General features: G+C 40.5%; 2 protein-coding genes across 3 annotated transcripts; one reads left to right on the top strand and one right to left on the bottom strand.

Moving 5' to 3' along the window:
* The first annotated feature begins 464 nt into the window (after positions 1 to 464).
* LOC308399657 (F-box only protein 15-like) lies at positions 465 to 10,399 on the top strand. Of its 2 annotated transcripts, none has more exons than XM_080887018.1 (10): positions 465 to 863; positions 954 to 1,016; positions 3,436 to 3,540; positions 3,955 to 4,176; positions 4,375 to 4,551; positions 6,906 to 7,029; positions 8,086 to 8,168; positions 8,348 to 8,493; positions 8,957 to 9,075; positions 9,918 to 10,399. In XM_080887018.1, exons 1-10 carry the CDS (start codon positions 661 to 663, stop codon positions 10,188 to 10,190), a joined length of 1,515 nt encoding a protein of 504 aa, XP_080743144.1. In that variant the 5' UTR covers positions 465 to 660; the 3' UTR covers positions 10,191 to 10,399. The 2 variants fall into 2 exon arrangements, with proteins under 2 accessions (XP_080743144.1, XP_080743143.1); XM_080887017.1 differs by having other exon boundaries at positions 951 to 1,016.
* A 4,476-nt stretch (positions 10,400 to 14,875) lies between these two features.
* On the bottom strand, positions 14,876 to 21,971 carry LOC308400082 (putative E3 ubiquitin-protein ligase TRIML1). Its single transcript, XM_080887584.1, has 4 exons — positions 21,836 to 21,971; positions 19,083 to 19,335; positions 18,195 to 18,477; positions 14,876 to 18,066 (listed from the first exon to the last, which is right to left on the bottom strand). The coding sequence occupies exons 3-4, from the start codon at positions 18,466 to 18,468 to the stop codon at positions 17,003 to 17,005; spliced, it is 1,338 nt and encodes a 445-aa protein (XP_080743710.1). The 5' UTR covers positions 18,469 to 18,477; positions 19,083 to 19,335; positions 21,836 to 21,971; the 3' UTR covers positions 14,876 to 17,002.
* Between the last annotated feature and the right edge of the window lie 673 nt (positions 21,972 to 22,644).

Genomic DNA, 22,644 nt, shown 5'->3' with positions numbered 1-22,644 from the left:
CAGCGTCCTGAAACCTTTCCATCTGTCCCTGTTGCGACACACCTGAATAAAATTAGTAGGTCATTAGGAAGACTACAGAACTTGACTGCATGTTGAGGTGACATGCACTCCCTAATCCTACTCAAGTAAATTTAAATAAATGTAAGTGTTTGCAACAATGTACTTACAAATTACTTTTATTACTCCATGTTCATTCACTGATGAGCTGCTGTAACATGAATCAAATGGCTGAATTGTCACCTCAGCATGCAGTCAAGTTCAAAAGTCTTGCTAATGATTTACTAAATTTATTCAGGTGTGTTGCAGCAGGACCACATGTAAAGGTTTCAGGACACCGGCCCTTGGAGACTGGAGTTTGACACCGGTGGCATAGATATACAGGGACCCAAGTGAAGGATGCCATTGTTAGGGGTAGAACAAACTATTCTTATGGCTGTTAGAGCCACCTCTGTTGGGATAAAACATGTGCACAGGTAATGGTAAATGATTAAAAACGGTAGAATAATGCTAAATATTTAAGAAATGCTGCATGAATCTGTGGAGCTGCTTAGCCAACGCGTGGCTGCCATCTAGTGGTAAGGCTCTTATTGTGAAGGTGAGAGCTGTCCGGAAGCCACGGCCTCATTGTGAACGCGGCCAACAGCTTCAAACGGATCCATCATGGCGGAGAAAGAGAGTGAAATTTCCCGCAGCTTTCCCCAGACTCAGAACAAGTGGAACCAGCCAGTTCTGGAGAGACTGCAGCAGGGTCGCGGAAGAGGACGGCCAGGTCCCAGGCGACCGAGCAGAAGACAGACCGGCGGCCGTAGGTGGCCGACTTCAGAGTCCCCAAACCAGAGGCAGTGTGGCGGGAACGAGCCCCGGTAAATACCCCCCCGTTAAGTTAATGTATTACTGAATTAAAATTTTGATTAAAAATGATTATGATTATTTTTCTCGTCATTTTTAAGTAGATGTCGAGAAGCACCGACAGACAACAAAAAAGCAGAATTTCCCAAAGTGAACTTGGTGGAAAGGTAAGCTAACCAGTGTTGGACAAGTTATTTTGAAAAAGTAGTTATATTTACTTTCATTTCACCTTTAGAAACTATTTATCTTGTCTTGTTTGGTATCGTTCTTTTCAGGACAAACGCACATATCTGAATTTACAGTTAGTTTTTCATTTTGACATACTGTATTAACACAATTTGGTCCAGTCAGACTAACACACAAAATCAGAATAGAGAAAATTTATTTTTACTGTAACAACCACAAACATGTTTTAAGAGTCAATAAGATGCCACAGAAATTATTTGAGTCACTCCAAAAAATAATTTCTGTCCACTATAAGATAGAGGAGCACTTGACAGCAGGTGGTGTATCATTCGTACTGTTTCCCACCTTGAGCCAGCGTTTACACCAGGGGTGGGCGATAAACAAACAAGAGAGACAGGACTTGCGTCAGAAAAGCCGATCAGCTGATCATTGATCAGTTTCATGATTGAAGTAGAAACAGGAGAGGGAGGGGAGAGAATGAGAGAAGACGAAGCAGCATAAAGACACAGAATAACTCCAGCTTTGTCTTTTTTCATTCTAGCTGAAGTCCGGGACAAACTGTATTCCTTTACTCAATATGAAACGCGTAATATTTTCTCTGAATACGAGACAATTCCATTTTTTACGGGACAGTTGGAAACTCTACTAACTAACCTTATGAATAAAATAAAGTTCGCACAACGAAAATAAACTCCACCTAAACTTGTTTTATATCTGACCCAGATAGTCTGCAGTCATAACTTCTTACCTGAAATTCAGTTCACCTGACACTGGGACCGGCGGGCGCCTCGGGTCTCTCCTCCTCCTGCCTCCCCTTTCCCTCATCCACCTGCTGGCCTCTGTGGAAGCTCCGCCATAGCCACCACCAAACAACTGAGTTATTTTTACACATCGACCAGCATCTGGCCAATCCACCACCTTTCAGTGTTTATACTGTTACAAAAAAAATAAAAAATCATCGGCCCATAAAAACGAAAAATCACCATCGGCCTGATGGCCAGTCCAGCTATGGTCGTGTCATCAGTTAACCCTTCGCGTGCCAGCTGTGGCACGTGTGCCTAGGGTTGCCGACCCCTGGTTTACACTGTAATCTGTCTTGGTGGCTTTTTGGCAGCAACAGTGACGTTCAACAGTCACCTCATTGTTCTGACACACAAAACAAAATGATTGTCTTCACAACCCACTAACTACACACTCCGAAGATGCTAAGTGTCACAAATCTCTCACATCTCAAAACACACTCTCTCGCTTTCTTTGTCTTTTCCTTTTTTTTTTTTTTTTTTTTGGTTGCAAGATTTCTTGCAAGCGCTTTTTTTAGAAAACAGTTTTTCCCTTTTCTTCAGTAGACATAACCATAATATTCAGGAAAAAACATCACAAATATTTTATTTTAATCATAACTCTTTTTTTTTTTTTTTTTTTTTCCCAACACAATTTAAAAACTGGAATGTTGTTTAAAGTCCCCACTTTTAACACAAAAAGACACTCAGGGTTGTCTTGGGTTGACATAGCATCTTGTTGCTATGTCATCTTAAACTGGTCATGTGATTGGTTTGCCATGACTACTTTATTCCTCCTCAGCCAATCAGCAGCACTTGTGTGCTGCCAGGAAGCTGTCTTCAGCTCCTAGTTAGCTGAAGACAGCTTCAATAGTCTGTGTGTTGAAAAATAGTAACTCGTCTGCATCACATTTTCTTGTTAGTAACAGTAACTTCATTATAAGTTACTGTGGCGACCGTGGCTCAGGGGGTTGGGAAGCGTATCTGTAACCGGAAGGTCGCCGGTTCGATCCCTGGGCTCTCTGTCCTGGTCGTTGTGTCCTTGGGCAAGACACTTTACCCTACCGCCTACTGGTGTTGGCCAGAGGGGCCGATGGCGCGAAATGGCAGCCTCGCTTCTGTCAGTCTGCCCCAGGGCAGCTGTGGCTACAACCGTAGCTGCCTCCACCAGTGTATGAATGCGAGAGTGAATGAATAGTGGCATTGTAAAGCGCTTTGGGTGCCTTGAAAAGCGCTATATCAATCCAATCCATTATTATTATTATTATTATTATTGTTATTATTATAACAATAGAAATAGTAATTAGTTAAATTACTAGTTTCTGAAAAAAGTAACGCTGTTAGTAACGCCGCTACTGTTAATGCCGTTATTCCTATCACTGAAGTTAACATTGACTCTAATGGCAATAATGGAATCAATACTGTAGATATTTGGATCAATCTGCCCACTCCCAGGCCGCACAAAGCCCAGGATAACATAACTGAGGATATTTGGACTGTGAATCATGCAAAATCATGCACAGTAGGGCTCCTTTAAAAGGTACAGGTAAATTTTTGCGACCGGCACAAAAATCCTAAATTTCTGTGGCCTCACCGTGTTTTCTGCTCATCTTTTCTCCAGGATGCCGTCTGAGATTCTGCACAAGATTCTGTCGTACCTGGACGTGTCCTCGCTGTTCTGCATCAGCCACGTCAGCAAGCTCTTCTACCAGCTCACCAATGACGAGTAAGACGAGGCACACCTGCACAGCCTTGCATCAGATGGGCTCAGCAGTATATCCTGAATTTTACGCGCCCGGATTTCCAGCAGTGCCTGCATCTCAGTTTAGTTTTCATTAAATGTGGACTGTGTTAAATATGCAGGGCTCTATGAAGCAGCTGAAAGTGCTTAATACTTTTTAAAAATGTAAATGCAACAAACAGACCTGTGATTGTTTTCTGTCCTAAAAAATTGGGAGGACGTTTTAAATTCACAACATCAAAACCTGCCGAGCTGCAACATGAACACAGCCTAGAAACACTTGGAGTAATACACCCTTGCAGCCAGCAGGTGGAAGGATTCATCTACCCACCAGGTGGTGAGATTAGAAGCTCCTGCACAAACAGCAGAAACATGCAAAAGAAACATTTTTCTCTCCAGCGTCTTGTGGTACAGGATCTACATGTCAGAGTTTGGGTGGAAGCCAAAAGCGGCGGGCAACGTGGCGGTGAAGATGGAGCCAGCGGAGGATCGATCGACGAGCTGCTGGAAGTGGATGTACTTCAGGATGATAACTGGGCGAGAGATGAACAAGTGGAGAGGAGAGCTGAGAGACATCGGCCCATTCACCGGCCTGCCCCAGCAGACTGAGTGGGTGCTCAGGTACAAGCCGCTACCTCTTCAGGTTATTCCAAAAGTGTTTGTTTCTTTATTTCAGGCTCGATTAGTCGGTTTCATGAGTTTGTGACCCATAACTGGATAAATGGTTGTTTAAGTCACTAAAATGGTTCCTGGTTGAACTCCGGGGCGGCCCGTGTTTCCTGTATGTGTAATAAAGATTTATTCACTGGATTTTTGCAGGAACCTGAATGTGAGCTGGGAGCTGATGCTGCACACTCACTGGGGTCAGGTGGTCGTGCTGGAGCAGACCCGAGGGCACTACTTCGAGTCCTCCATGATTGTCCACTGGAGCGGAGGCCGCCTTCCATCCTACCAAGACATCAACAGCATCCAGCTCTACGGAGTCAGGAAGGAGAAGTAAGACGGCCACAGAGCTGTATCTCTGTGTTATTCTCTATATTTAAGAATAATAATAAGACAAAACTGGAACCCAGGGCCGCTTTATACAAAAAGTCAAAGGTGTCAGTGAGCAGGCAGCATTCAAGAGCACTGAAGGCTGTCTCTGAAAGACTGCAGTCTGAGGGTTGAATAGTAAGTTTTTATCTGTGGAAGGTAGAATCTGAGATGGGATGTAAGAGAAGATCAGATAAATCCTGGGAGGCAAGAGCATGGAGGGATTTATAGGTGAGGAGAAGGATTTTAACCCTTTAAGACCTACCATAGAACCAAGTCCGCCAGAGCTTATATTATATTTTTACATGCTGTGGAGCCATTTCTGGGAGCATTTCAAGTTGCTATACATCAATACAACCATTATAGCCCAATTTTTAATAATATGTATGCATTAAGTCCATAGTAACTACATAAATTGCAAAAAAAGTGCAATAAACTACAAAAAATGTGAAAATTGTTGTTTTGTTTTTTTTAAACACATTTTCTACTCTAAATTTAAGAGGTTTATCCCTCAAAATTTTAAATACAAAAAAGTTGCAAAAAATAGTTTACAACAGGAAACTTATTTTGAGTGCTTTCATAGTTTTATTTTTGAGATACACCAATTTTTATATACTGCAGAAAAAACAAAAACCAATCCTATAATGCAAATTTGCAGAGAAAACAGCATGTGCATAAAAATAAAATATTTAAAGCAGTGCAATTCGAGTTCTAAGCATCCTAGAAACTATTCAGAAAAGCATAAAGTCAAACATGACTTTTAAAAACACCAGTAAAGGCTTATAAGGCCTACAAGTAAAAAACTACATTTTCCACGAAAATGACGTCACTTCCGGTTTCGGGGAGGTAATGGCGGACATGCGATAGTTCGCACTGACGTCTATTTCAATGGAGGAAGTGTTCTGAACAGCTAATCGGATCAGCAAAGCCCGTTTCTGGAATATTATGTTTTTGTTCCTGCAAGCGCTTTTTATGCAATTTTTGCAAAGCTTTATGTGGAAGGAAACCATGGCCTAGCACAAGCTGATGGCATAAGATGTAAGTACAACTCATCTGGTTTCATATGCAAAAAAAATTATTGCGCTAGCTTACACGGTTCCGGTTCTACCGGGATTTAAAAATTGTTACGCAAAACGGAGCGTGCCTGCTCTGACCGGCTTTAAAGGGTTAAAGGAAATTTGGGAGTTTAATGACAGTAGGGCTGCCACAAACGATTATTGTGATAGTCAACTAATCAGATCATGCATCCATTGGACTTAAAACGTACAGCTCATTGCACCAGCATGCATCTGCTGTTATAACTATCATTAGCTTACAGCTTTAGGTGTTTAAGGTATGTGCTAACTTTAAAAAAAAGACAATATGATCGTTTATTAAACTTTTAATGAATTTTGCAGATTGTCTCGGTAGAGTTTTAAAGTCAGCCGTCTGCTTCTTGCCCCCTCAAATATAACAGGACACCGGAGTAAATTCGCTACCATCTCACACTTCTGTTTAATCTGTGTTCTGTTTGATTCAGCTATGTGAAAACTATAACTTTATTCTCACCAGACCAATTTACTCAGGAACAAATAAAACACTGAAAAAAAAGCCATACAATAACATTTTTGTGACTTGTATATCATGTTTAACCTGAGTAGTGAAAGACCGCGGGGGGTTTGAAAACGATGTGCCGGGAGTCCACTGTTCTCGTCAGCGAAGGCATGTAAGACCTCAAAGCAAAGTCCTGAGCTAAGTGCAGCATGTGGAGGGCTTTGATAGGCAGAGCACTCCAGGCTGGAGGTGATGAAGGTGTGATTGAGGGTTTCGTGCCTGAGAGGACGAGCAGAGTCTGGAGATGCTCTGTAGTTGCTAGCAGGAAGTTCTAGACATGAATTTAATGAGGTTCAGACAAACAGGGTTGTGGACCTCTGGTGATGGTTAGATGGAGTATCCACCCATATTAAGGAGCAGATCGACCATGTTCCAGAGTAACGACGCACCATCATTGACCTTTAAAACTGCAACAGTGAGCTGACGTCGTCAACTGATCACAAAAAGTGAAAACTGATACTAAACACCTTCATGGAAAGAATGCTCTGTTAATGTTAAATGCTTTTACTTTTATTTAACTGACTTCATTTTATTTTTATTGTGTGTGTGTGTGTGTGTGTGTGTGTGTGTGTGTGTGTGTGTGTGTGTGTGTAAAAATATCTGGTAGTATGAAGCCCTCACTCTGGGCCTTTAATACTTTTATGTCATTTATCAAATTCATTCATCCTTTTGAATTCTGTCAGTAATTAAATTTGATGGTCAGGTGTGCTCTCCTCCTCCTCCAGGCTGGCCTGGCGCTCTCTGATTTTAAACCTGGATATGAGGACCCATCCGTATGAGCTCACTGGCAAAGACGGACAGATCAGGCTTGCGTGTCTGTCGCCGGGAGTCGTCATCGGCTTCTGGAGGGTAAATATTTAACAAAACTCTTTAAAGGAACCAAAACGTTTCTGTGGCTCTGGAGTTTTAAATGCAGGTGTTGTAAGTTTAGATGCACATTTTATAATCTGTTTAACATCTCATGTTTATCTGCTGATTATTAAATTACTTTTAAATCAAGGTGGGAATTTAACGTGTCAATTGCAATTAATTTGAAGAAAGGCGTTTTCCAGTTAGGTCCTTTCGAGACGTCAGTCTTTATTCAGTGGCTGATGAGCTGCAACACATCTCAGCTGTGGCTTATGAGGCAGACCTGAAACACAGGAGAAAAAGCTCTCACATGGGGAGAGCCTCTAGAGGTCAGCGACCCTAACAGTCACATAGTAACAAATAGGAGAACTGCACTGAGCTCTGCGAATGTGAACAGTCTAGTTTGTCTAAGTTGACAGTAATTGGCTGAGAGAAGGACCGTAAATGAGAATGGAGGTATTGTGAGTCCAATGGGGTTTTGTTGGTTGTTTGTTTTTGGTTTTTTTTCCACTGAAATGGTCGATGATCACACCGTTTTAACCTAATGTACAAAATAAAGTTGGCTAAGGTTACTCGGAGTTCAAAGGTGAAGCTGGTCAAATACCCTTTTGTTTCTGCGTTTTTTCTTTTTCTTTTTTTTCTTTTTTTTTTTTTTTTTATTAAGAAGAAAAACTGCACTTTATGTTGAAATTTTTATTATTTAAAGACAATACCATTTTGAAAATGTACTTAAAGTATTTAAAATAAGTCTGCTTAATTTTGGCTAGGGATGTTATATTTTTTTCTGTTTTGCATTGAAATGCAGTTTTTCTTATGTGATGAAATGTGATTGTTCAAGATTAATTACTTAATTATAAAGAGTCCCACCCCTAGTTTTAATTCCTGAGTGAATTTCTGTGCGTTTTTAAATGCAGTTTTTCCTGTTAGTGTTCCTAAAATAACAGAACATCTTTAAGTAGTTCTTCTGCAGTGAAGCCTCTAATTCTGTAACGTTAACTTGTATGTTTTTATTAGAATAAAATGAATTATAAAAGTAAAAGAAGATTCTGTGTGTAGGGTCGGGGCAACATAGCCTTCATCATGATCAACCTGCACTTCCACAAGCTGGTGGAGAAGATTCTGCTGGGATCTCCAGTCTGGTAAATTTAAGGAAGTGGTCCTGCTTTAAAACAGAGGCCAGCATCAGTAGCCTGGCTTTCCTGTGATGCCAAATAATATTAACAATAAATGGGCCGGATTTGTACGTCTGTCATCAGTTTAAGAGAAACTTTGTTTAATATTCAGTTTTGTGTTAATGCTCATTTGTCCCTTCCTGCAGCCCATATTCCGAACCTTTGGACCCGCCCCCCGTGGACGACCGTGACCCTAAATTTGGTCTCCACGGCTACACTCTGCACTTCGTCCTGCACAATACCAGGACCCAGATCATGTCGGGACACTTTTGCCAGCTCTCCTGCAGCACAAGTAATCACGGAGTAATGAGATTACATTCCCTGTTAAGCAGGGAGTCTTTCACAAAAGAGCAGATGTAACTTTTTGTTTGTTTGTTTGTTTTTTTTAATTTAAAACGAGCCAAGAAACTGCACTTTAGACTCTGATCTTAGGATTTACACTCATTTCTGTTTCCTTACATTTGTGCTGCGTTGAGTTATACATTGACTTGTTCTTATAATGTCAGGTAAAGACTAGGGGTGGGCGCCATGTTGTCTGTCGAGGGTTGTTGTTGTTGTTTTTTTTTTTTTTTTTTTTTTTTTTTTTTAAACAGCTGTTTTTCCACCGTATGTAACGACATCGGTAACTTCCATCCTGTCACATGGAGCGCGGATGGTCACACTTGGTGGATTCACATTATGGAAACTCTACAATCAACAAACTGAGGAGTAAGTGAAAAATTTTAAATCACCAACACTCTCTGGCCTGTGGGCAGTTCAACAGGGACTTGCTGAAATGAAGGTCATCAGCAGGACTAATGTGTCCCAGCACCGATCACTGTCTGGAAGCATCCGTGTGCCCTGGAAGTGGGAGAAGCTGGAAGGCTCGGTAGAGGTACAGCCGTCTGACACACATGATTCAGAGATTTATAGTGCTGTGCAGAGGTCTCAAGCTACCTCTCAACAAGGTGACATAGGATTTTGAAATGCCAGTGTGTATTTTTTATTTATTTATTTTTTAAGGCTTTATCTTCCATTTGTCCAGTTTGCTCTTTATTTTATTTATTTATTTATTTTTTTAGAGACTCACTGCAAATCATGCTGAAAGACATTTTTTTGGCTAACAGCTCTCTGGGAATCACCTTGGTGCAAAAATACAGTTTTATGTCAGTTTGTGTTGTGTGTTTGGCTAAAATGGTTTCCTTGCTGAGTTGGATGTAGACACAATACAGCTTCATCCTGTGAGCTTGAATGATTCACAGGTCGGTGTGAATTGCCCTAACAACGGAAAAACCTTATAACGCCAAATTACAAAGAAATGAGGGTTGGCTCAAGACTTCTGCACAGTACAGACAAAGAAACCAAATGTTTGAACTCGTGCAGACGTGTTTTACACATGTGATGTCTGAGTTTAAGCTGCAGTTAAAGTGTGGTGTTGCGTGTGTTAACGTCGTTGTGTAAGATAAGATAAGAACCTTTATTAGTCCCACACGTGGGAAATTTGTTTTGTCACAGCAGGAAGTGGACAGTGCAAAAGTTATGAGGCAAAAATTAGAATACAATAAGAATAAATACAGTACACAGCTGTACAGAATAGAATAAAATAAAATACTATATACAGTAGAATAAAATAAAATAAATATACAATAAGATAAAAATAGAATACAAATACAAATGTGTGATGTTAGTGTGAATAACTTGGCGCGCCGTGACGTCTCGCTCTGACTCTGTCTTCAGAACTGCTGCGTCATGACGTTGACCCTGCTGGACGAGTTCCAGAAACCCTTCTGGTGCGTCAGCACCCCGGTTACCATCTCCGTGGTGAAGAAGTCGCAGTCGTTGGGCTACAGCGGCACCAACTTCCTGATGGTGTACCGCAGCTCTGAGGGGCAGGTGAAGATGAAACTGGTCCGGCTGAAAGAGCAGCAGCAGTTCTTCCTCGTCGGCCTCACGCTCTACGTCTCCATCCTCAAAGTCAACGCTCACTTCAGCACCAAGTACAAAAGCTGAACTGGTCCAGTTTCACATGTTTGTCTGTTTTGAATTAAAAGATAAAAGTTTTTTATTTTAATTTCAGAGAAGAGATTCTGGTGTTAATTTTATTCATTGAGACTGTGTGAGTGCTTTTGTTCTGGCCTATGGTTTGACGCACAGTCATGTGACAGGATCTCATGTGTAGAATAAACTGCACATTTATTTCATTGGAATTGTGTTTTTGAGAAGCACTTTGCAGATTAAATATAATTTACATTAAAACCTTCTGTTGTTTGTCCCTTTATTTTATCCTAAATGACTGAAACTGGGAATTATGGATCCCAGTCAGTGGGAGAAAAGCATGGGGGGGGGGGGGGAACTCTGGACTGAGGACAGGTCGAGTTCAGCCAGATAATCCAGAGGTCATGTCTGAATCAGTCCAGCTCATCTTCCTTTTGCTTCAGACTTCTTTAAGAGCAATAGACTCAAAGGTTTAGCCAGTAAAGCCAGTCAGATGGATGTATGAGTGTAAATGTGTGAAGAACTCGCTAAAGATCCATACAAAAAGCTGGAGCTTCAGATGTGACATGCTCTCTGACCTCCACATCTTCATCATTGACTGATTCTCATTGAAGGCTTCTCTCATCTTTGGGGAAGCGCAGTCAATCTGATCTTTATTTCCTCCCTCAGAGGTCAAAGGGTTGGTGTCAGCTGCATTTAAAGAACTACAAAAGGCTCTTTCTGGTTTCACGGTCAGGCATGAGGCTTTCTATGCTTTAGCGTCAGCAGGTGCTCCTATCACATCTTCCTGCTTCCTCAGTTTAATGATCTTAGGAGGCAGAATGGAGTGTGCAGACAAACCCTCAGACTGAGGTCTGCAGTTCAAATAATTTGATGAAGCATGGCGTCTGTACGCCTCAGCAGCCCATCTGTGCAGCAGAGTTAACAACAGAAGGCTGACGAATTATTAATATTTTTAGTTTGATTCGCTCTTCAGTTCCTGATCTTACATGAGAGAAGAAAACTGAAGGAATAAGAGCGTACAACACAACTGCAGCAACTTAAAAGTCAAAATTGACTTTAAAAGAAAATTCAACAAAATAAGAAAAGGGGTTTCCAGTTACATGTTTGGATAAATTTCCTGCAGACGTCTGAATTGAACTTTAGTCACACAACTCGCACATGCTGTTACTGGACAAAAGGTGGCGCTGTTCTTAAACCACAGCTCAGCTGGGTTTTTAAACTGTCACACAATCCATGTAGATGTGTAAGAATAGAAAACTGGCTGTGTCAATTTAACAAGTTCAGAGTGTGAAACTTACAGTTTTCTATTTTCTCATTTTTAATGTAAATGCTTTTATTTTCGCAAAACTCAAGTTTTTATTTAATTAAAATATTTTTTTGCATCTCGTTTTGGTTAATGATAACTAGCCTGGTGTTAAACAACAAGCTGGGCTTAAACAATGAATACAGGACAGGAAGTGACTCATATGCATCATTAAATTATTTTTTGGTGAGCAACACTCGATGGTGTTAAATGGAGACCGCTTCGTTTTTGTTGGCAGACGTGAACTTAAAACATCGAAGCAGAAGTTGTAAAAACTCTTTGTGGACAGAGAGAGATGGAGGAGCTGTGAGACTTCACTTATAAACAAACGCTGCTCCAGAGCCCGTTTGTGTACACGAGAGAAAATAATGTACTAAAGCCGAGCTCTGTTTCACTGGCTGCTCAAAATACAGTTTCAGAGACAAGGTTTACCCGCCAAATAAACAAAAATCTCCCTGCATCACTCGATGCTCGTGCTGCAGTCTGCAGCTTGTTTTTCAGAGAGAAACAAAGCTGGAAGAGGCTAAAAAGTAAAAATGTTTCTGAGCTATCACGTGTAATTTAGAGAGTAGCTCTTTATGCAGGGGAAAGTTTAGAAGAATGATTTGTCACATCCACACAGACTCTGTGCAGGTCCAGCGAACTGCAGCACTCTTCATGGCTGTTTTCTCTCACAGGTGATGTGTTTGTTCAAGATGATGAGATATAGATACAACTCATCCAGAAAGTGTTTACAGAGCTTCAGTTTTTCTACATTTTGTTGTATTTAAACCGTATTTTTTATGTTTTATTTTTAATAAAAAGGACGCTCACGCAGACTTTTTTCCGTGTTGTCATTTTGGAGTATTGTCTGGAAAATATTGAGGTGAAATACGGCAAAATGTGGAACAACTGAAGCGCTGTGAGTAGTAGTGAAGGGAAACAGCCATGAAGAGTGCTGCAGTTTGTTAGACCTGATTTCTGTCCCATCACTGAAGTCTGCAGAGTTTTCAGACCTAACACAGAGCAGAGCACACACATGGTCAGTCTTAACGTTCAGCTGTTGTTTTAATGCAACATGAAGTCATTAAAAACATTCAGTGTTTGTTCATTTATGTTTACAACCTCTACTTTTTCAACCTTTTGTAAATACTTGAATCAGGACAAGTGAACTCTGTGTGTTTTCTGGGACTGAGTAGATTTTTAAAGTGACCTTTGAGTGACTCAAAAGTATCTGTAGGATTATTTTGTGTCTGTGTTACAGCCCTAGCAAGGCCTCCTCCTGAAGGTGCCTGTGTGGGCGTGTCCTACAATCTCTTCTGCCTGAGGTGCCACCTTTCTCTTTTACACAGCTGACTCACATCAGTAATTAAAGGTATTTAAGCCCAGGGAAAGGTGAGCTCTGGGCCAGAGTGCCATGTTAGTGGTTGCAGCTGGTGAGCTGTGTTTTTGCTGTTTACTGCTAGTGAGCTGCGTTTGGTGATTGTTTAGTCCTGCCAGTGTTTGGTGACTAAACTCTTTTTTTTTTTGACTTACTCTTCAGTTTATTGACCAATGCCTGAGTTTTGTTTTGTTTCTTTAAATGGTGATAGCGGCTTGACCGTCTCTTTTAGTTAGTATTTGATAGAAACTTTAATAAAACTCTTTAACCAGTTTGCCTCTGTCTCCTTTTTCTGACCCGGCCACTTTTTGTTACTTCCCCTTCATCGCCTGGACCCTTTTAGGGGAACGTAACATCTGCACTAAATCATTGTGTGTGTTTATTAATAAGCTTAAAAAGTTTGGTGTTGTCTTCTATCTAAGGGCTGCGTGATTCCTTCTTGACAAACAGAAATGTGAAAAACCTTCAGCTTTTATAGGCTCGAATAAAAACTTTAGATTTAAAATCAGCTTTAAAATCATCTCAGCTCTTTTTGAGAAATTTTCATCGGTGTCGTCCTGCTTCAGAACTACTAGAACGTCTTCAGCTCATCACGTGTCATTTCCTTCAGAGTGTTTGAAAGAAATAGTTTGTAATTTAATTTTCACATTAGTTAAAGTTTACAAGAAAATCCCAAAAGGTTGATTCTGTCCATATGGATGTAGCACAAGTCCATTAATCAAAGACTACTGATCAATGGCTATGAGTACCATTCACACAGTTGGGGAATGGCTGCAATCGCTTCATTGTAAGGTGGCGAAAGATGTACCAGAAGTCATGGCAGAGCCTCCGCCATGTTTAACACATGGCTGCAGACACTCACTGTTGGACCTCCCTCCTGGCCTCCTCCATACATACTGACAATAATGTGAGTCAAAAATTTCAAATATGTTTTCATGACTCCATCAGACCTACTGCCACTGATTTTCAGTCCAGTTCATATATAATTCAGCGAACCTCAGGTCAGAGTGAAGCGGCTTAAACAAACAAAAAATTCTTCTAAAATGGTCCAGTGTAAGGACTGGAAAGGCAGCTAATGTCTGACAAAAGAAGCTTTGAAAGACCTTCAAAAAGCTGAAGAACTACTGCTCGAAACCACTTTAAGGAATCAGTAGAAAGTCTGGCTCCTCGGACACAAATTATCAAGAGATGAGGGGTGGCTCAAGACTTTTGCACAGCACTGAATACCAAAAATGTGAGTCATCTGCTCAACAGTTGAAGCTTGACTCAAACTGGGTCATGCAGCAGGTGAACAACCCCAAGCACAGCAGCTGATCTCCAACAGAATGACTGAAATGCTGCAGGACCCTCGAGCAATGCTGTGAACAAGAGGTCCAAAATTCCTTCACAGTGATGTGAGACGAGTCACAAAGGGAAACAATTTCTGCAGGTAGTTACTGCTACAGCTACTGAATCATTGACTGTGGACTCAGTTTTCCACAGCACTGCAGAGTCCTGTAAGAACAGATTTAATCAAAAATGCAAACGCAGCCCTGCTGAATGACTAAAAGGATTGAAGTCTGCAGTTTGAAACACAAACCAGAGACTTGAATGTCAGTTTGGAGATAAAGTCTCAGATAATTGTGTTAAACTTTCTAATGAGCTTCACTTCAGCTCACACAGGGCTGGTGGGCCAGTAATGGCCGACGTCAAGGACTGCAGGGTGTTTTCATGAAAACGTGTCAGTAAGTCATGGCGGTTAACTGCAATACACAAGACCCAACAGTACTGCTCCGGCATCTAATGATGAAACCACGCTGTATCCTCTGGTTGGTGTTTTCTGATTTTAGTGCTACTCAGTTTACTGAAACATTACATCAGGAAGTGCAGCACAGAGGCTCGTTAGCACAGCTGGTTCCTGTTGATTGAATCATCTATTGCTCCAGCTCAAAGCAGGTAGTTTTTGTTATTACTGTACAGTTTTATGTGTCCTGGTGATTAAGTTATTTTGTAATCAGCTGCCCATCGTGTCTTTATTACTTTAGGAAGTTTGCATACAGGTAACATATCAACGCAGTCACTGAAATGAAAATGAAATACAAAGGGACTCAAATACGAAGGGAAACTGCAGCAAATTTTTTTTTTTTTTTGGGGGGGGGGGGGTGCTGCTAATGTGGGACATAAAAAAAGACTGATGACATTATCCATCTTTATTAAAGTAAAATTCAGTGTGGATCTTTTCTAGTAAACAGTAAAGATGGCTTTCTTGAAGAAGAAGAAAAAAAAATGTTTGAAAACAAATCATTTACACCAGGTGTGTCAAAAATAAGGCCCGGGGGCCAGATTAAACTTTTACTGGTCACAGCTTTTCCTACTGATAAAGACCTCACCCACTGCCATTTGTACTCCAAATGAAATGACAGAACACTGCTGTTGTTGATTTTTTTTTAGCATTTATCAGAGAAAAATCTGTATTTAAAAAATTAAAAATCAGAATTTTAACAAAATCTTCACTTTTGAAATTATAGGAGAGTCTGGACAATGAGCTGCCAGATCTTCTGTAAATTTACAAATTTATTTATTCCATCTTAAATCAGCAAACTTTTTAAAATTTTATGTTTGACCATCTCTGATTTGAACAAAAAAATATTATCATCCAAAGTTTTACCGTATATAATGACCACAGAGAAACTTCAGAAACCTTTTTGTCATCCATCAACCCACTTTCATGTGATTTCAGAATGATTTTGTTAAAAATGTGTGTCTTTTTTTAGACCACTGTCGTTCAGATTTTAGGATTTTTTTCTGTTGCTCCTGTCGAGCAGAAGATGGAATGACCCAACAGCAATATTTCTTTATCATGCAGAAAAACTGAGGTGTACAGTTAAAACGGCACTTCTTTGCCTTATATTAAGATGTGTTGGTGTAACTGTGTAGTTACACTGACAGAAAGGTCAGTTTCACTGGTCTGATTCACTTAACATCAAAGTAGCTTATGACAAAAGGAGTCTGACATCCCTGCTCAAACACAGAAAGAAAAATGAAAGTAAGCACTAAGTGAGTGGTGGCATTGCACAGTGGACTAGGAAAAATGTCTCTATGAAACACCATCAGAATAAGCATGAGGAACAAGAAGGTGACACTGAAGAAAAATGTTATGGATGAACTGGACAGTCATGATATTTCCTGTAATAATGTATTTAAACTAGTGTAGTGCCATTTTAAAGGTTTCTATATTCTTTGATACTATCAGTGGGAAAATTGAAACCATGTCTACTCCATTTTGCAAAAAGAGGGCATTAGAAAGTATGAGATCGCGGATGGTGAAAGACGCGCATTTGTGAGACCACAGAGTCTAAATGTAGAAAAACCACAACTGCATTTAAATGAGTTTTTCTCCTGCTAGCTGCATGCAAAGTTAGAATGGTTGCCGTCGCAGTTTGGATCCCCCCACTCGACATGCAAGTAAAACATGATCTGCTGGAGGGAGGAGATGTTTGAAAAATGACTGTCTGTGTGTTAAATAAGACCCTGAAGGCTGAAAACCAGTCTCTCTCTGATTGTGCGGGAAGGTTTTTCTTCTCTAGAGTTTAGACCAAACCCTGAACTTTTAGAGTGAAATATGACACCGAACCTCATGTGCAGTGGTCACCGGCATGGTCTTAAATAAGCTCAGGCCAAAGTTACCTGTTCAACCATGTAACTGAATGCCGAGAATAAATCTGTCAGGGAACACTGTACTGAGCGTAAAACTGTGGCCCTTCTGTGACACCTTCCACAAGATCACAACTAACAACACACAAATCTAAGTTTGAAGGCTGTAAAACTGATGATAAAATAAACAATTCAAACAGCCCCATATGACACCATCTGTTTAACGACTGGAGACCCAATCCTGATGCTGCTGTGTGACATGGGGTCGGTGAAGGGTTGATTACATTTTTGTGCTATTCAGAGGGCCACACTGGACCCTCTGAATACTACAAACTATATTAACCCCTGAACACTCCCATCGGGTTAACAGTGAACCACTCAAATGTTGGCTGAGGGTTTGGTGTGATAAGTCTGTCACAGTCATCTGGACCTTTTGTTTTCAGATGTCCACTTAGGGGTGATAAATAAATAAAGGTGGAGAAGCTGACGACTCTATGACGAGTCTCACGCAGTTGTAAGGATGATTGATCAGATCTGACAGTTGCCGTAGACAGGACAGATGATGAGCGGAGTGGAGTTTTGGCCACCATGAAGAGTCCCGGGGCTGAAGAAAGGGCGGAGTTTCTCTTTGAAGGAGCAGTCAGTGTAGCAATGAATGAGTTGTGCGGATTCAGCATTATAAAAAGAGACCGAATGATTCTCATAATCCACAAACACTCCCACTTTCTTTGGCTGAGAGTCCACACTGAGATGGACACGTGAGGCTTTGTACTCTCCTGCCCTTAAACATATTATCCAGAAGCCGTTCTTGGGGCTCACATACATTGATCCCTTCCTATTTATTGACTCTTTAACGACACCTAAATCCCAGGAGGTTTTCTCCTTAACCTGAACTTCATAGTAAAAGCTTTCTGAAGAGAAGCTCTGATTTCCCACAACATTAATAGCACGGTCAAATCTTTCTGGGTTGTTTGGGAGAGTTTGTGTTATGTCACCACAGCGAACTTGTTTCCCGTCCTCAGACAGGATGAGGTTGGGATGTGCTGTGTCTGGATCCAGTGTCACATCCACTGCAAACTGCCGGAGCCTGTTCAGCTCAGTCACAGCGAGAAACATCTCCATGTCTTTGCTGAGTTTTTCCTTCAGCTGAGTCACAGTTTCTTTGTAAGATGGCTGGGGGAACCTGGCTTCTGTCAGCATCTCATTTGTGAACGAGAAGCTTGGCAGGAAGTCACGTTGGTCTTTGGTAAGCTGCTCCACCTCTGCGCTCCTCTTGGTCAGCTCAGAGATTTCCTGCTCTAGCTGCTGGATTAATCCTTCAGCCTGTTTCTGTGTCATTTTCTGCTTTTCATCGATCTCTCCAATGATTTTATCCAGACTGCTCTGGACAGAGGCCACCAGCGCTTCAAACGCCCTCCTGCTGTCTGAGGTCTGTCGCTCTGCAGACTTCCTGCTGAGCTCTGCTGTGCGTCTGACTTCACAGATCTTCATCTGCTTCTCCTTGATCCTCAGATCAATTTGGGCTTTCATCTCCCTCAGTTTGGCCCTCCTTGTCTCATCATCACGTGGGAGCGCTGCAGAGATCTTGTGGTCTAAAACAAGCCAAAACAGGAAAAGCTGTAAACAACTTTTTTATTGAGGATTTTTCTCGAGCTGTATTAAATGCAATCATTCATGCAACTAATGTGAACCTTTATTTTTCAGCTCTTCATATTTTTACCTTCATTTGACTGGTTTGACAAATCCTGAACCAGATCATTTCTGTTTATCTTCCTTAAGATCTTCATGGTTTTTTGCACAGCTCCTGGACAGCGGTATTTTTGCACCATCAGATCGATCGTATCCAACCTGTCCGCTCCTTCCAGTCGGGCCTCTGGGATGGCTGGAAAACCGTTTTCCATATCCCCCTCCTTCAGGAACCACTTAAAGTTCTTGAACTGTTCAGCTGTCAGATGCTCAAGAGTGCGCCAAAGAGCTTCTTTAGTAGACGTCATTGTGGCTTCCTGATAAACCAAAAAGCAGAAATAGATGGGATGTTTGTGTTATTCTTGTATGAATATGAGCATTACGCTGCTGTGATAAAAGCTTCTTCTTGTGAATTTGTCTGCTCGCATACTTTAAATAAATATTAGAGCAATATTAAAGTGCAGTTAAGACCTAAAATGATTCAGTTTGCTTTGATTATGTCCTAAGTTTAGCTTTTGCAGTGTTGATAGCCTTCTGGATTCTTAACAAACGCAGCAGTGACACCAGATCACCGGATGCAAACTCAGTGTTTTTAGTCCTTTTCTCGTTTTAGGGGCAGTCACTGTGCTGCTGTGTGTGTTTTTGTTCACTCCACACGAGTGAACATTTACATCCATGCATGGACTAATTTGATTGAAATTTCCACTAAATGTAGGAAAAATTGCTGTATAAATCAGGTAAATGAGCAAAAGTTTGGGTGTTTTCTTCTAAAGAAAAGAAGACAATCATCTGTGTCGGGCTCTGTGAGACGAGTCCTGACATGCTGAGTCTCAGAGAATCCAGATTATGTTACAGTTCCTTACATTTTTCTTTAATGCTCCACTGAAATGAATCATTACATTAAATATTTAAGTCTTCTTACCACTTCCAACGTGCCCAGAGAAAGTCACCACAGCTTGCTTTCCTTCCCTGCTTCTTACACGTCACATTCACAGCCTGAAAAATGTCAGTATGACATCACTCCGGACCGTCCTATGAGCTGCGCTTCATTTAAACGGTAACTCAGGTTGTTACACCCCACGTGTAAGATGTGTACGGGCAGACCAGACTGCACTATAAGAGTGCAGGAACAGGAAGGACAGCATGTGAGCACATGGGGAACCAGCAGATATTTCCTAAAAATAAGAAAACACTCAGTGAGAAGACAAAGAATGAAACATTTAATATTTCATTAAAGAATAAAGCTTAAAATGACCCCCAGTTCTTTTGACAACGTATATAATCTCCAGCCAAACTTTGAAGAATAGTTAGACGGACCTTCAGCAAAAGGGAGAAGGTCAGGGTGGATAGAGGGTTCAGAAGACCATTGCTGAATAAATGATGGGAAAAACAAAACTGGCAGAGAAAAACCAGCAACGACTCAGAGACTCGAGAAGGCAAAGAAGTGGAGAGCTGATCCAGAGCGGTTCAAGGATTTTTCAAACACCCCAGTTTTATTTTAAATGCTCACATTATTTTCTTTACACACAGAAACACATCGCACATGTCCCGTGAATCTCTCCAGTTCCTTCAGATTCAATGGCCTTCTGGTACGGACCTTGGTCTTCAGTTCACCTCACACATTTTCAGTGGGAGTGAGGGCTTTGTGGAGGTCAGCCAGTAACGTTCACAGTATTCCCACCAGCGTGGTTCAATGTTGGGACGCTCTACTTCGGGTTGTACTTCTCTCGCTTTTCTCTTTAAAAACAACATAAGCTGCGTCTCTGTGACCATAGAGCTCCAGTTTGAGCTCATCTGAGTAACGTACTCACTTCTAGCATGAATAATCTGTCTCCAGGTTGTCCTTAGCACACTTTAGTCTCTTCTGCAAAAGTGGAGTTTTTCTTGGTCTGCGACCTCACAGTTAATTCCTGTGCAGAGTCTGAGTGATTGTTTTCATTAGCTAACTCCTTCACGAGTGTCTGGGCAGTTACTCTGAAGTCTTTAGATGTCTCTCACTTGTTTTCTTTCCAGGGTCTTTAAATTTTTTTTGCATCCTACATCTGCCAGGCTTGTTCTGTACTGTGTGGCTCTCTTTGAATGACACTTCTCACTCCAGTTCCTGACACTTGGATATCAATCTCCTCCTGTATGAGCATCTATTCTTTTAATTCAAGTCTAAACTGACGTCTTTTGTTTTAGCATTGATGCCTTCTTAGTAACAGCTCAAACCCTCGTGTAATTTTTTTTATTTTAAAAGAATCCTCAGCAGGGGTGGATCTAGAGAAATTTTCTTAGGGTGGCAAAATCAAAGCCTTTTTTTCCCCAAACACATATGTAGGTGTTTACTTATAGTTAAAATGATTCAAATGCAGTAAGTATACACGTTTTTTCTAAAAATATAGTCTAATTCAATTATTTTCTGTAGCCCACATAATTAAACACTTTAGTTACATAAAAAATGTGAGTTTTGATTTTATGTACTGTGTAGCCTGTATGATAAATAAATATGTAGACCAATAAGTATAAAATCCAGAAAGCTACACAACATGGGGCGGTTCATTTACAAACACAAGTTCAACTTCAGTTTCACTGTTTTTTGTTAGAAAAAAAATCAAATTGTTACATACTTAAATTACACAAAATGTCAGAAATCTGCACTGTCACGAACAAAAATTTACACTTAATTTTTCATGATTTGTTGGATTAACCCACTGAGGTCCAAAATATAACTGGCCATTGTTGAGGCGACTTGATTTTACATTTGTATTTCACCCTCAAATTGTTTTCATTTTATTTTTTCCCCTTGCCTTATTTGGTTTCATTCTTTGCAGCTCAACCTCACGACTTATCACACCAAATTTAGTTGTTTTTTCATTGAAATACTTAGTATTACTGATCTGAAATCACACAGGAAATTTAAAATCCTGGTAGTATTTTTCTACTGTAAAAAAAAAAAAACCCAGACATGTTGAGTCAGTTATTATTTTTATAACTTGAAATGCAAATATAAATTGTACATTTTGAAAACTTATGCACACATTTTGTAAAAATATACAACTATTTATCTAAAAATGTGTGCTTTTGTGACATTCCCTCAGGGGACATTCGTTAGTCCCCTCACTGACACACAAAACAAAACAACGACTACACGACAGACTAACTATACTAACTTCACACTAAACGTCACAAATCTCCCACATCTAAAAACTGTCTCTCTCTCACTCGCTCACTCTGGCTCTCTCCTTTACTGTCACTCCCAAAACTCTCCCCTCCCTCTTCCGAAACAACCAAATCCTACATGACTTTAAAAAAAATTTGGTCGACATGGTACATTTTTCCACCGATAGGAAAGAAGTGCCTTTTTTTTCTTTTCTTTACCGTTTTCGAGCCGTCTTTAGAAAACGCTTTAAATAAACACACACACACACACACACACACACACACACACAAAACCGTGTTTAGAAAAAAAGCATGGCTTATATATATTTAACATAACTTCATAACTCCATAACTTTAATTACTGGCCTGTAATTAAAATTTAAAAACCGGTGTATACTTTGAAGTCCGAACTTTCACTATGAGCTGAAAAACCGAGTCAACGTGGCTGCAGCTTGTTGCTGCGTCAGCTTACATCAGTCATGTGATTTGGAGGTGCAGCGTGTCCGTGGACCACAGAGGGTTAATAACACTCACCTTCATTCCATTTCCAGAGTGTAACATCCAACCACCTGTGCGAACTCTGAAATCCCCATGGTGTTGTTCAGAATGTGCTCTGGCACAATCATAAGCATTGCTTACTACTGGAAAAAAAGAAGAAGAAAAAAAAACGGTCTGCGCGATGGGCTGAACCATTTGTTAATGGTGGAGGGGGGTTACACTATGCAATATATTCAGTTTTAGCATTTATATTCACTGTTAACTGTAACTACGCTCAAAGTGTTAATGCTATCTTATTTTAATAAACAACACTGTTATATGCAAAACTAGGGTGGCACTTGGGATGGTAAGAGATCATTTTGGGGTGGCACTTACCCCATGCCACCCTTCTAGATCAGCCCCTGATACTCAGAACCTTCAGAAACAATGACCAGACACAGGTGTGAGGGTATCTGTGAGCTCACAGACAGTGAAGGGGAAGCTGGAGTTACACAGGTGTGCACTCACTCTGCTGTATTTTCATACAGCTGCCGTTAGATGGCGACTTAAAAGCACATTTTACTGACAGAACTTCTCAACAACTATGTTTAGTTTTTATTTAATTCATTCATACTCTATAAGATTAAAATAGGCTAATGATTCACTACACATTGAATGCCCTTCTTCTAAAGGAATCAGCTGGTTTGATAAAAACTTTAAATATGTTTCGACTGTTGGTGTTTTCATTCTAACACCAACAGTATATACAAATATATGCAAAGTATCTGTTTGCATATATTGAGGAAATTCTTTATTTTTGTGGGGGTTTTTTTCAGTATGTATAGTTATAGTAGTTTATATTATAG

Source organism: Rhamphochromis sp. 'chilingali', assembly GCF_963969265.1.
Source record: "Rhamphochromis sp. 'chilingali' genome assembly, chromosome: 7".
NCBI lineage: Eukaryota > Metazoa > Chordata > Actinopteri > Cichliformes > Cichlidae > Rhamphochromis > Rhamphochromis sp. 'chilingali'.
Note: the sequence above shows the minus strand (reverse complement) of the source record. Positions and strands in the feature narration are given on the sequence as shown.